Genomic DNA, 15000 nt, shown 5'->3' on the forward strand with positions numbered 1-15000 from the left:
GTGTGTGTGTGTGTGTGTATGTGTGCGTGCATACATACATACATATACATACATACATACATACATACATACATACAAACACACAGAACACACACACACACACACACATATATATATATATATATATATATATATATATATATATATATATATATATATATATATATATATATATATATATATATATATATATATATATATATATATATATATATGTATACACACACACACACACACACACCAGCCTGTCTCCACCCCGCCAGCCCTGCCGACGCCCAGACCCGCCTCCCTGCAGCTGCAATACAGATGCCATTTATCAATAAAAGCCATGCAGCCGAGGAGCCACAAGACGCCGCTGCACGCGAGTAATGCAAGATCCATATTGAGACGCATTTAACAGCTAGCGCCATCTGTGGGCCGTAAGCAACATCTGCGCGCCATCTGTGGGCCGTAAGCATCATCTGCGCGCCATCTATTGTTTGGTTTTAGCATGAGGAGTGTTGTTCCACGGCCCGCTTCTCGTAACATCTGGTATGCAATTTGCTGTTCTCGTGATGAGATGTCTTCCTATTGCCATTGCGTGATGTTACGTTGATATGTCATGTTTTTTTTCTTTGTCTTTTTCCTTTTCGTGTGTTTTGTCTGTCATGTCTTCTTCTTTGTCTTCTTCCTTGTTCGTGTGTTTCGTCTGTCATGTTTTCTTCTTCCTTTGTCTTCTTCCTTGTTCGTGTGTTTCGTCTGTCATGTTTTCTTCTGTCATTTTTCTTCCCTTTACTTCTTCCTTGTTCGTGTGTTTCGTCTGTCCTGTTTTCTTCTGTCATTTTTCTTCCTTTGTCTTCTTCCTTGTTCGTGTGTTTCGTCTGTCCTGTTTTCTTCTTTGTCATTTTTCTTCCTTTGTCTTCTTCCTTGATCGTGTGTTTCGTCTGTCCTGTTTTCTTCTTTGGCATTTTTCTTCCTTTGTCTTCTTCCTTGTTCGTGTGTTTCGTCTGTCCTGTTTTCTTCTTTGTCATTTTTCTTCCTTGTTCGTGTGTTTCGTCTGTCCTGTTTTCTTCTTTGTCATTTTTCTTCCTTTGTCTTCTTCCTTCCTCGTGTGTTTCGTCTGTCCCGTTTTCTTCTTTGTCATTTTTCTTCCTTTGTCTTCTTCCTTGTTCGTGTATTTCGTCTGTCCTGTTTTTTTCTTTGTCATTTTTCTTCCTTTGTCTTCTTCCTTGTTCGTGTGTTTCGTCTGTCCTGTTTTCTTCTTTGTCATTTTTCTTCCTTTGTTTTCTTCCTTGTTCGTGTCTTTCGTCTATCATGTTTTCTTCTTTGTCATTTTTTTCCCTTTGTTTTCTTCCCTGTTCGTGTGTTTTTCGTCTGTCCTGTTCTCTTAACTTTGTCGTTTTTCTTCCTTTGTCTTCTTCCTTGTTCGTGTGTTTTCAAAATCTGTATTCCTATTTTCTTCTTTATCATAAATTTTCTTCCTTTGTCTTCTTCCTTGTTCGTGTGTTTCGTCTGTCCTGTTTTCTTCTTTGTCATTTTTCTTCCTTTGTCTTCTTCCTTGTTCGTGTGTTTCGTCTGTCATGTTTTCTTCTTTGTCATTTTTCTTCCTTTGTCTTCTTCCTTCCTCGTGTATTTCGTCTATCATGTTTTCTTCTTTGTCATTTTTCTTCCTTTGTTTTCTTCCTTGTTCGTGTGTTTCGTCATTTACTCTGGCTAATCACTGTCTTTTATCCTCTTCTTCCCTCTTCCCCTATTTTCGGTTTCCTTCTCCTCTTCTTCTTCCTCAATATCGTGTTTCTTATTATGGATTCATCTCCAGTTTCCCGCTTTTTTCTTTTTCTCTCTATCTCCTCGTCTTTATTCATCCTAGAGTTTCCCATCATTTTTCTCTTTCGCCGAATTTCCTTCTCTTCGCTTCTCTCTCCTTTCCCACTTCCTACCTCCGGCATCATCGCCTTCTCCTTCTTCTTCTCCGTCACTACTCCCTTCACCTGCTCCTTCTCCATCAGCATCATCACCATTTCTCTATTTCTTCCTTTTCCTCCTTTCTTCACTATCACTTCCTCCTCCTACCTCTTTCTCCATCGTCTCTGCCTCTATTTTCTCTTCCTCCTTCTTCATCTCTCTCTTTCTCTTCCTCTTCTTCCTCCTCAATTATCGACTCTGCCTCTACTTTCTCTTCCTCCTTCTTCACCTCTACCTCTTCCTCCTCCTCTATTATCCCCATCATTTATTCTTCTTATTCCTCTTCCTCCACCATATTCACTTCCTTTTTTCTCCTCCACCTCCTCCTCCAGCACCACCACTTCCTTTACCTCTTCCTCCCTTATTCCCTCCTCTCTTTCTACCATCACCATACCCACTTTCGCCCCTTCTTCCTCTTCTTTCTTCTTCTCCACCATCACCACCACTGGTTCCTCCTCCTCCCCACTGCATCCCCTACACCCCCTACCCTCACCCCCACCAACACTTTCCCTTCACCTCCACCTTCATTCCTACCACCACCACCCCCTCCACCATCACCAACCACCACAACTAAACCACCACCCCCATCCCCCTCCAACTCCCCCAAACCCCACCCCATCCCCACCCCCATCCCCATCAACACCTCCACCACAACCACACCATTCCCACCAACTCCCCCACCACCCCCTCCACCCCCACCACCATCAACCACCTCCATCTCCATCCCCATCACCACCACCCCCTCCAAAACCCTTCCACCTCCTCCTCACCACCCCCCACCCCCTCTGCCACCCCTTCCAACTCACCCACAACCCCCATCCCCATCAACACCTCCACCACCACCCACTCCACCATCATCACCACCCACACCACCATCAACCACCTCCACCTCCACCCCCATCACCATCAACCACCTCCACTTCCATCACCACCACTCCCACTCCACAACCCTTCCAACTCTTCTACAACACCCCACCTACACACCCCTCATCACCCCCACCCTCCAACCCCCCTCCCAGCCACCACCACCCCCCAATCCCCCACCTCCATCTCCACCCCACACCATCCCCCTCCACCCCCCACCCCCAACCACCTAAAAAACCCCTCCCTCCCCCTCCAACCCCACCCCCACCCATCCCCCCAAGGACCCCCCCCCCCACCAAAAGGGAAACCCCATACCCTTGACACCCATAACTGCCATGCCCCGAATTGAAGGCGCAGAGTCGTGAATGCGTCAGTCAGTGTAGCCATGACGAGAGAGAGAGTCCGCGAGAGAATTATGGCCAAGTCCGCGAAATTTCTCTGGCATTTTTCGTCTCTGGCATTTTTCGTCTCTGGCATTTTTCGAACTCCCTTCGCGAAATCTGAGAGAGAGAGGGAGGGAGAGAGAGGGAGGGAGGAAGGAGGAGAGAGGGAGGGAGAGAGGGAGGAAGAGAGGGGGGAGGGAGGGAGGGAGGGAGGGAGAGAGGAGGAAGAGAGGAGGAAGAGAGAGGAGGAGAGAGAGAGAGAGAGAGAGAGAGAGAGAGAGAGAGAGAGAGAGAGAGAGAGAATGTTTTTTTTTCGTCTTGTCGACATTGATCTTATTTTCGTATCAACTTTTTTCCTTCTTTCTTTTTCTGTTCCGTCATATTGCGTTCTTTTTTTATTCTTATTTACTTTTTTCCTTCTTCCTTCTTTTTCTTTTTTACTTTTTCATTCACCATCTTTTTTCTTCTTCATCATCAACTTATTCACCTTTTTTGAAAACCTTATCATTTAACATTTCCCCCTCTCATTCTATTTTTTTTTCTTCTTCTTCTTCATCTAATTCACCTCTCTTTCTTCTTCTTCTTCTTCTTCATCTAATTCACCTCTCTTTCTTCTCCTCCTCCTCCTCCTCCCCTCCTCCTCCTTCTTCTTCTTCTCCTCCTCCTCTTCTTCTCCTTCTCCTCCTATCCGTCCTTCATTTTCTCCCTCCCTCCTCCTCCTCCCCCCTCCCCCTCCTCCCTCTTCCCTCCTTTTCCTCCTCCCTCCCTCCTCCTCCCCCTCCTCCTCCTCCTCCTCCCCCCTCCCCCCCTCCTCCTCCTCCTCCTACCCCCTCCACCCTCCCTCCTCCTCCTTCTCTTCTTCTCCTTTTCCTCCTCCCCCTCCCCCTCCTCCTCCTCCTTCCCCCCTCCTCCTCCCCCTTCACCTCCTCCTCCTCCTTCTTCCCCCTCCTCCTCCTCTTCCCCCCCCCTCCTACTCCTCCTCCTCCTCCTTCTTCCCATTCACCTTGACTCCCTCGTCCTCGTCTCTATTTGCGGTCGGGTCGCAAAATTAGCCAAATAAAATCGCCAAACGTAAAACAGTCACATGATGGATGCAGAGGCAGACTTATTAACCCCGGAGGAGAAGCAGATGGATGGATCTGTTGGATAAATGTGTTGAGGTGGGTTGGTGGGGGAGGGGGAGGGATGGGAGGGATGGGAGGGATGGGAGGGGTTGAGGGGTTGAGGGGTGGAAGAGGGGGGAGGGGAGGGAGGGTCGGAAGGAGGGGAGGAGGGAGGATGGAGATGGGAGGGGGAGGGGAGGAGGGATGGAGGGGGAGGGGGAGATGGAGAGGGTGGGGGAGATGTAAGAGGGAGGGGGAGGGGAAGGGTGGGGGAGGGGGAGGGAAGATGGAGAGGGAGGGACAAGAAAGAGGGACAAAGAGGGAGGGAGAGGGAGGGTAAAATGGAGAGGGAGAGGGAGGGACGGCGTGAGGGACGGAGGGACAAGGAGGGAGAGGGAGGGGAAAATGGAGAGGACGGAGGGAGTTGGAGAGGAGGGAGGGAGGGAGAGGGAAGGAGGGAGGGAGGGAGAGGGAGATGGATAGGGAGGTAGATAAACAGAGAAATAGATAGAGAGAGGAAGAGGAAATAAGTGAGAAGGGAACTTGAGAGTAAAACAGAAAATAATAAGGTAATTTTTTTGGTTCTTCCTCCACTTTTGAAACAAGAAACGCTTTCGTCATATCCATTCCCTCTTAGACACACACAAACAAATGCACAAACAAACAAACAAAGTAAAAATACGTACAGGAAATGCATTTACTCAAACAAATTAAGATAAGATAACCACAAAATCACAAATATAAGTTTAATACTCTAAAACAGACATACTACATACGCGTTTCTGTTGAAATCTTCAGAAGGCTCACGGGACCTGCAGTTGATGACGTCACGGGGGTTACAGCAATGACGTCAGTTCGTTTACACCAATGGCAATGCGAAGTTCCAGCGATGACGTCACATCAGGGAGAAGAACGTCGGGGATTGGTCGAAGGCGTCGTGATGACGTCATGGCACGAAGGCGCGTCGAGAAACGGTGAAGAAAACACACGCGTTAATATCACAGCCGAAGAAACAGTGAGAGGCTTGTCAAGAAATGCTTTTCTTCCTTGAGAGAGAGAGAGACAGTGAAAGCCTTGACAAATGAATATATTATTTAATGTATTATTCCTCTCCTGGGAAACACTGAAAAGGCTTGCAAATTGTTTTTTTTTCTGTTTTGTTTATTTTTCAAGTAAAACAAAAAAAGTGAAGGACATCAACAAAAAAAGAAGAAAAAAAAAATCTCCTCAGAAGAGTGAAAAGACCGTCAAGCATTTTATTTTTTTCCTTCAGAGGAAAATTCTTTTTCTCTTAATAAAGAGCGTTTTCTTGTCTAATTTTGTCTTCATTGAAACATTGAAAAGACCTGTCAAGAAAATGCTCTTTTTTAGCGACATAGTGGCATGTAGCGAAGAATTAATCCAGTGAGTGAAGAAATTAAGAAGAAAAGAAGAATTAGAAGAAAAAAGAAAAAGAAAAAGAACAAAAAGAAGAAAAAAAAGGAGGAAAAGAAGAGGAGGAAGAAGGAAAAAATAAGAATAGGGAAGGGAAAAAAGAAAATGAAAAAGAAAATGAAGAAGAAAAAGAAGAGGATGAAGGAAAAAAGAAGAATAAGAAAGGAAGAAGAAAGTGAAAAAGAAAATGAAAAAAGAAGAAATGAAGAAGAGGAAGAAGGAAAAGAAGAATAAGAAAGGAAGAAGAAGAAAATGAAAAAGAAGAAGAAATGAAAAAAAGAAAAAAGGAACTGAAGAAGAAAAAGAAGAGGAGGAAGAAAGAAAAAAGAAGAATAAGAAAGGAAAAAGAAGAAATGAAGAAGAAAAAGAAAATAAAAATGAAGAAGAAAAAGAAGAGGAAGAAGAAAAAAAAGAAAAAAGAAGAATAAGAAAGAGCAAGAAGAAAATGAAAAAAGAAGAAATGAAGAAGAAAACAAGAATAAGAAAAAAAAAAAACGGATTTAGCGACTTTCTTCCACCAAAGAGAAAGCAGAAGGAAATGAATCTCCTTCCATTCCCAAAAGATGGACGAAACGAAAAAAAAAAAAAAAAAAAAAATCCACCTTGGAAGAAGTGGCCAAAGACGAAGAAAAAATAGTTCATCTTATTAAAGTTCAGACATCTAAGTTCAAATCTTGGGATATCAACATCAAGTAAAATGGGCTTGTGGCTGATTTATATCCCAATAACATCAAAATGATTAGAGATCGACAGAAATGAATGTTGATTTAAGATGGCAGCATCTTCAATGGCTTGACATTTTTTTTTCTTTCTATAAAATCCTTATTTCTACCCATCTCTCTTTCTTTCTTTCTCTATTTCTCTCTCTCTCTCTATCCCCCTTACTCTATTTCTCTCTCTCTCTCTCCCTTTCCCTTTCTCTCTCTCTCTCTCATTCCCTTTCCCTTTCTCTCTCTCTCTCATTCCCTTTCTCTCTCTCCCTTTCCCTTTCTTTCTCTCTTTCTCATTCCCTTTTTTTTCTCTCTCTCCCTTTCTCTCTCTCTCATTCCCTTTCTCTGCCTCTGTCTCTCTCTCATTCACTCGCACACATACACAATTACGCAATCACACGCACTCCCAAACACACACACACACACACACAATGTATGCGGTTTTATGTATATATGTATACACATGTTTATTTACGTACATATTTGTATATATGAGTATCTATGTATTTACATATACATGCGCATGTGTGCGTGTGCGTGCGTGCGTATATATACACACACATCCCCCCCCCCCCTACAAACCCTTCCATACACCCACCGAGGCACTCCCTTCCACAACCTCACCGACACCACCCCACTCCCTCCCTACCCCCACCCCCTCCCTACCCCCACTCCCCACGCCCACTTCAAGCACCAACGGCCAGGGTTACTCACAGCACGGCGCCGCCCCTGGGTATGTTGCTCTCCTTCAGATGCATAGCCAGTTCCTGTAGAGAGAGGGAGAGAAAAGAAAAAAAATGTAAATATGTATAGAGAGAGAAAAAGAAAATGCAATGTGAATAACTGTTCGGAAGGAATTAGATAGGTAAGGTTTAATGGTATGCTAATTTAAGTGCGTGGTTTGTAGGGTGGTAATTATTAATGCTTCGTGTAAGAGTTTTTTCTTTTAAGGTATAATGATTGTCTTATATGATTAGTTTTTTTTATGTGGAAAACTGTCACAAGCAAAAATCTGAAACATATCAATGTATATACCGAAGAAATGTAAAAAAAAAAAAAAAAAAAAAAAAAAAAAAAAAAAATATATATATATATATATATATATATATATATATATATATATATATATATATATATATATATATATATATATATATATATGTATATATATAAAAAGTTATTAAAAGTTATTCTTTCAAGGCATTATCGCATACTAGGCTCTGTCTCATAGGCTTTGCGAGAATATATATATATTTTTAATTTTTTTAATACAAAAGTCAACCCAAGAAAGCAAGCAATTTACATGCTGGCACAGAAAAGAAAAGAAAAGAAAAATTAGAGTGAGACACAGATCGCATTTCCGCGTCTCCACAAAAAAGAAAAGAAAAGAAAAAAGTGTTAAGACAGAGGTAGCACTTTCGCGTCTCTACAAAGAAGAATGTAAAAAAAAAAAGTAAATGAGACAATGATAGCATTTCCGAATCTCCGCAAAAAAAGAAAAGAAAAAGTGTTAAAGAGAAACAGAAATAGCACTTTCGCACCTCCACAAAAAAGACAAAAAAAGTGTTAAAGAGAAACAGAAATAGCACTTTCGCACCTCCACAAAAAAGACAAAAAAAGTGTTAAAGAGAAACAGAAATAGCACTTTCGCACCTCCACAAAAAGACAAAAAAAGAAAAGAAAAAAGTGAAAGAGAAACATAAATAGCATTTTCGCACCTCCACAAAAAAGACAAAAAAAGTGTTAAAGAGAAACAGAGATAGCACTTTCGGATCTCCCCCCCCCAAAAAAAAAAAAAAAATAATAATAAAGTGTTCAAGGGAGACAGAGATAGCACTTTCGCACCTCAAAAAAAAAAAAAAAAAAAAAAAAGTTCAAGAGAAACAGAGATAGCACTTTCACACCTCCACAAAAAGACAAAAAAGAAAAGAAAGAAGTATTCAAGAGAAACAGAAATAGCACTTTCGCACCCCCACAAAAAGACAAAAAAAGATAAGAAAAAATTTTAAAGTGAGACAGAGATACCAAGAAAAAAAAATAAAAAAAGAAATAAAGTGAGATATCTCCACAAAAAAAGAAAAGAAAAAAGTGTTCAAGAGAAACAGAAATAGCACTTTCACACCTCCACAAAAAAAGACAAAAAGACAAAAAAAGTGTTAAAGAGAAACAGAAATAGCACTTTCACACCTCCACAAAAAAGACAAAAAAAGTGTTAAAGAGAAGCAGAAAGAGCACTTTCACACCTCCACAAAAAAAGAAAAAAATGCTCAAGAGAAACAGAGTTAGCACTTTCGCACCTCCCCCCCCCCCAAAAAAAATAATAAAGTGCGACAGAGATAGCACTTTCACACCTCCACAAAAAAAGACAAAAAGACAAAAAAACTGTTCAAGAGAAACAGAAATAGCACTTTCACACCTCCACAAAAAAAAGACAAAAAGACAAAAAAACTGTTCAAGAGAAACAGAAATAGCACTTTCACACCTCCACAAAAAAAAGACAAAAAGACAAAAAATCTTATCAAGAAAAACAGAGATAGCACTTTCCCATCCCAACCTGCCTAAGAGCTGACAGCAGGAATAAGACTCGCAGACACAGAGTGATTGGGAGAATGCGAATATAAATAATATGGCTGATACAGACCCGAAAATACCCGAGGGTTGTGACGCCTGCCAAATAGCTGACATTTGGAGTCACAGCTCAGGGAGAGAGAACGAATTCAATAAGCAACACGAAAGCACACTTGTCTTCAGAAGCACAAATGCAGAGGCAACAGACGTAATGAAACACGTGCACACATACGCACATGTGCACACGGGCGAAGACGCATACGGATAGACACACATAAGGACGGAGGCACAAACGATGATCATTTATTCTATTCTTCCACATTCTCCCTCTTTTCTTTTCTTTTCTCCTCCTTCCTCCTTCTCCGCCTCAATCTTTCTTCTACTTCTTTTTTCTTTTTCTTTCCCTCCAACTCCTCCTCCTCCTCCCTCCGTCCTCCACTTTCTCCTCCTCTTTCATTCCTTCTTCCTTCCTCCCTCCTCCTCCTCCTCCTCTTCATTCATCCTCCTCCTTCCTTCCTTCCTTCTCCTCCTCCTCATCTTCATTCATCCTCCTCTTCTTCCTTCTCCTTCTTCCTTTTCTCCTCCTCCTCCTATTTCCTTCCTTCCTCCTCCTCCTCCTCCTCCTCTTCCTTCCTCCTCCTTCTTCCTTCCTTCCTCCTCCTCCTCCTCCTTCCTCCGTCCTGCCTCCTTCACCAAACTCTAAGAGCATCATCAAAGGAAGAAGTTGGTTAAGCTCTTCAGCGAGCCATCGGGACCAAGAAAAAGAAAACGAAAAAGAAAAAAGCTAAAGATGAAATTATGAAAAAAAGAAAAGAGAAAAGAGAGAAAGAAAAACTAAAAAAAATAAACTAAAAAAAGATAAATAAAAATATATGAAAAAAACTAAAAAGAAAAGAGAAATTAAAGAGAGAAAGAAAAAAAAGAAAAAAATAGAAAATAAAACAAGAGAGAAATAACTAAAAGAAACTAAGAAACAGAAAAAAAGAAAGAAAGAAAAAAAGGAAGAATTAATGGAGAAAAAAACAAACAAAACAAGAGGAAAGAAAGACAACTCGAGTGACCTCATATGACCTCAGGCCTGGAGGTCAAAAGACGGAGACAAAGGAGAGGAAAGAGAAAAATATAAAAAGGGAGAGAAGGAAAAGGAAGCATAAAAGAAAGATGAAGGGAATAGAGAAAGGAGATAAGGAATAAGGGGAAGAAATGAAGAGGGAAAGAAACAGAGAGAAGGAAGCGGAATGAGAAGATGAAGATGGAGGAGGAGGAGGTGAAGAAGAAGAAGAAGAAGAAGAAGAGCAAGAACATAATAATAACAATAAGAGGAAGAGGAAGAAGAAGAAGAAGAAGAGCAAGAACATAATAATTACAATAAGAGGAAGAGCAAGAAGAAGAATAGAGAAAAATAGAAACAGGAAGTAAAAGTAAATAAACAAGGAAGAACAGTGAGAGAAAGGAAAAGGAAGAATAAAAATGAAAGGCGAAGAGAATGAGAAACGATGATAAAGGGAGAAGAGAAATGCAGGGAGAGAAAAATGAGACAAGAAGGGAAGAGAGGTGGAATAGAAAGAAAAGAAGGAAAATAAAGAAGACAAGAGAAAAAATCAGTGACTAATCTAAGAGTAGAAAATGAAACGTGATTCGTACGTAATCATGTGGATTAAAAATAAATAAATATGTAAATAAATAGATAAATAAATAAAATGCATAGAGGTATAAATATCTTGATTTTTTTTTTTTTTTTTTTGAGTGGAGGAAAACACTTTCATGCACACGTACACATGCACGCGCGCACACACACATACACACACACATACACACACACGCACACACACACACAAAAGAAAAACTACCATCATCACAAACAAAAACACAACTTAGATCCATTCTTTCCACTAATAAACAACAAACAAACAAACTTCGCACAGAAAACCACGCACAAACAAACAAACAAAAATACAAAAATATATAAATCAAAACCACGCACAAAAAAAAAAAATAAATAAATACAACAAATAAATAAAAAACAAACATATTCACAGAAAACGAAGAAGCGATTTTTCTCTCCCCTTCTCCCTATACTTCTATAAGAGAAATAAGTTTCCCGTCCGTGGCACTTTCTCTTTATGGAATCCCTTGAAACAAAAGAGGATCTGAAACCTTTATGGCGTTTGGTATTGAACTCCACGCAAATAGCAGTTTAAAAGTCGAATCCTTTTTGGCGCTTCTGTCGACTGCAGGAAGGAAGGGGAATGGAAGAAGGGAGAGAGAATGAGAAAAAGGATAAGAGAAAAATATATGGAATAAAGAGAAAAATAAATGGAATAGGACATAATAAGAAAAAGGATAAGAGAAAAATAAATGGAATAAAGAGAAAAATAAATGGAAGAGGATATAATAAGAAAAAGGATAAGAGAAAAATAAATGGAATAAAGAGAAAAATAAATGGAATAATGAGAAAAATAAATGGAAGAGGACATAATAAGAAAAAGGATAAGGGAAAAATAAATGGAATAAAGAGAAAAATAAATGGAATAAAGAGAAAAATAAATGGAAGAGGATATAATAAGAAAAAGGATAAGAGAAAAATAAATGGAATAAAGAGAAAAATAAATGGAATAGGATATAATAAGAAAAAGGATAAGAGAAAAATAAAAGTATGGGGGGAAATAAAGAGAAAAATAAAGGGTGTGAGGAAAATAAAGAGAAAAATAAATGGAATGAGGGAAATAAGAAATGGAAGAAGAGAGATAGAATAAGAAAGAGGATAAGAGAAAAAAAAATGGAAGGAGGGAAATAAAGAGGAAAAATGAATAGAATAAAGAGAAAAATTAACATAATAAGGGAAATAAAGAGAAAAATAAATGGAATGTAGGAAATAAGAAGTGGAAGAAGAGAGATCGAATAAGAATAAGGATAAAATAAAAAATATGGAATGAGGGAAATAAGAAATGGAAGAAGAGAGATAGAATAAGAAAAAGGATAAGAGAAAAATAAATGGAATAAAGAGAAAAATAAATGGAATAGGATATAATAAGAAAAAGGATAAGAGAAAAATAAATGTAAGGGGGGAAATAAAGAGAAAAATAAAGGAAGTGAGGAAAATAAAGAGAAAAATAAATAGAATGAGGGAAATAAGAAATGGAAGAAGTGAGATAGAATAAGAAAAAGGATAAGAGGAAAATAAATGGAATGAGGGAAATAAAGAGAAAAATGAATTGAATAAAGAGAAAAATTAACATAATAAGGGAAATAAAGAGAAAAATAAATGGAATGTAGGAAATAAGAAGTAGAAGAAGAGAGATCGAATAAGAATAAGGATAAAATAAAAAAAAATATGGAATGAGGGAAATAAGAAATGGAAAAAGTGAGATAGAATAAGGAAAAGAAGGATTAAAGAAAAATAAATGGAATGTAGGAAATAGGAAATGGAAGAAGTGAGATACAATAAGAAAAGGGATAAGAGAAAAATAAATGGAAGGAGGGAAATAAAGAGAAAAATAAAAGAAATGAGGAAAATAAAGAGAAAAATAAATGGAGTAAGGGAAATAAGAATGGAAGAAGAGAGATAGAATAAGAAAAAGGATAAAAGAAAAAAAAATGGAATGAGGGAAGTAAAGAGAAAAATAAATGAAATACAAGAAATAAGAATGGAAGAAGAGAGACAGAATATGAAAATGAAGGGTAAAAGAAAAATAAATGGAAATAAGGAATAGAATAAGTAGGATTAAAGAAAAATAAATGGAACGAAGGAAATAAGAAATAGAATAAGAGAGATAGAAAAATAAGAAGAATAAAAAGAAAAATATATGTAATGAAGGAAACAAAAAGTAGAATAAGAAAGGAATAATAATAAAAAAAAACAGAATGAAGGAAATAATAGAATAAGAAGGATAAATGGAATAAGAAAAATAAAACAAAAATAAAATGAATGCGGGAAATGAAAACTAGAAAAGAAAAAGAAAAAAAAAGGAAATGAAGAAATTACAATAATTAAAAAAAGTGAAAAGAATGTAAATGAAAAATAGGATAAGAAAGAAAAAAAAGAAACAAAAATGGAATGAAGAAATAACAATCGTGAAAAAAGTTAAAAGAAAGTAAATGAAAAAACAAAAGAAATAGAATAAGAAGGATACGAGAGAAATAAGTGGAATGTAGGAAAAAAACGTGAAAAAAGTTTAAAGAAAGTAAGTGAAAAAAATAAAATTTAATAAAAAACTTTGGCGAAAGGAAAGAACTAGTTAAAAAAAGACAAAAATGAAATTAAAGTGATAATTAAAACTATAGAATTAAATTAAAAGGAGAAGAGCATAAAGAACGAAAAAAAAGACTAAGATGAGAAACAAAATCAAACTTTACGAAAAAGAAATAAAAATCACGAATGAAAAAAAGAAAGAAAAAAGTTAGATAACAAGAAACCCAAACATTATGCAAACCCAAAAACAAATAAAAAAGAAACGAATTAATAGTCAGACAGACAGAAAAACCAACAGACAGTCAGACAGAAAAACCAACAGAGTTAGACAGAAAAACCAACAGACAGTCAGACAGAAAAACCAACAGACAGAGACAGAAAAAAAAACATACAGACAGACACAAACAGAAAATCAACCGCAAAAAAAAAGACAAAAAAAGCCTTTCCTCAAAGCTTTTCCCCTCAGCCCCGCGAAGCTTCCCCCCCCCCCCCCCCCCCCCGCCGCGCCTGCCGTCCCTCCGCAGGCAGAGGCGAAGAGGCCCAACGAGCTCCATTCCCCAAAGCTCATTCCGTAGAGAGCTCAAGGCCGAGAGAGAGAAAAAAAAAATAAAAAAAAAAAAAAATAAGAACACGTACAGGCTAAAAGAAGCAGCTTCATGCACCCTCGGCCAGCGCAACAAGGCCGAGGAATATTCACTCGCTTTCTCTCTCTCTCTCTCTCTTTCTCTCTCCTTCTCTCTATCTTCCTCCTCGCTTTTCTCCTTCCTTCCTTCCTCCATCTTTCTATTAAGGCAAGACGTAGGGAGGGAGAGGAAGGGAGGAGAAGGAAGTAGGGAAGGGAGGGAGAAGAGGGAGGGATCTCTCTCTCTCTCTCTCTCCTTCTCTCTATCTTCCTCCTCGCTTTCCTTCTTCCTTCCTTCCTCCATCTTTCTATTGAGGTAAGACGTAGGGAGGGAGAGGAAGGGAGAAGGAAGTAGGGAAGGGAGAGAGAGGAGGGAGGGATCTCTCTCTCTCCTTCTCTCTATCTTCCTCCTCGCTTTTCTCCTTCCTTCCTTCCTCCATCTCTCTCTCGAGGCAAGACGTAGGGAGGGAGAGGAAGGGAGGAGAAGGAAGAAGGGAAGGGAGGGAGAGGAGCGATCTCTCTCTCTCTCTCCTTCTCTTTATCTTCCTCCTTCCTTCCATCCTCCATCTCTCTATCGACGTAGGGAGGGAGAGGAAGGGAGGAGAAGGAAGTAGGGAAGGGAGGGAGAAGAGGGAGGGATCTCTCTCTCTCTGTCTCTCTCCTCTTTATCTTCCTCCTTCCTTCCTTCCTCCATCTCTCTATCGACGTAGGGAGGGAGAGGAAGGGAGGAGAAGGAAGAAGGGAAGGGAGGGAAGGGAGAGGAGGGCAAGCCAGGGAGGCAGCAGCCCAAGGGAGCTCCACATAAACTGTACCTGCCGCGCTATCTGGGGAGGGAGAGGGTGAAGGTAATTTCCGACCTTAGGGCTGCGGTGAAGGGAACGTCCCAGGATCCTACACGTTATTTTCACCGTGTTTGAGAGAGAGAGAGAGAAAGGGAGGCTATTTGCTTCGGGTCTCTCTCTCTCTCTCTCTCTTTCTCTATTTTTTCTATGAGACTCGAGTGTTTTATCTGGTTTTTCTCTCTGTACTTGAGTGCTTTATCTTATCTTTTATTTCTTTGGTAAACTTTATTCTCTTTATTTCCCCTCCGCGTGCGTCGAAAATCGTTTTGCAGGGAGGGAATTGGAAATAAAAGGCGGAACACTTTCCCCCGCGGGTCAGTTTAGAAAAAAAAACAAAT

General features: G+C 39.4%; 1 protein-coding gene across 6 annotated transcripts in view; it reads right to left on the bottom strand.

Moving 5' to 3' along the window:
- Schip1 (Schwannomin interacting protein 1) overlaps positions 1-15000 on the bottom strand; it is a 527931-nt gene that overhangs the window by 132971 nt on the left and 379960 nt on the right. For 2 of the 6 annotated variants that reach the window (XM_070128347.1, XM_070128341.1), the window contains exons 2-3: positions 7153-7205; positions 5071-5106 (exon numbers count right to left, since the gene is read on the bottom strand). In XM_070128347.1, coding sequence (XP_069984448.1) covers positions 5071-5106; positions 7153-7196 — 80 coding nt within the window. In that variant the 5' untranslated portion in view covers positions 7197-7205. Of the gene's footprint in view, positions 1-5070; positions 5107-7152; positions 7206-14632; positions 14767-15000 lie in introns of those variants that run through there. The other 4 variants (XM_070128346.1, XM_070128343.1, XM_070128342.1 and 1 more) reach the window with 3 other exon arrangements.

The sequence above is a fragment of the Penaeus vannamei genome, chromosome 12, assembly GCF_042767895.1.
Source record: "Penaeus vannamei isolate JL-2024 chromosome 12, ASM4276789v1, whole genome shotgun sequence".
NCBI lineage: Eukaryota > Metazoa > Arthropoda > Malacostraca > Decapoda > Penaeidae > Penaeus > Penaeus vannamei.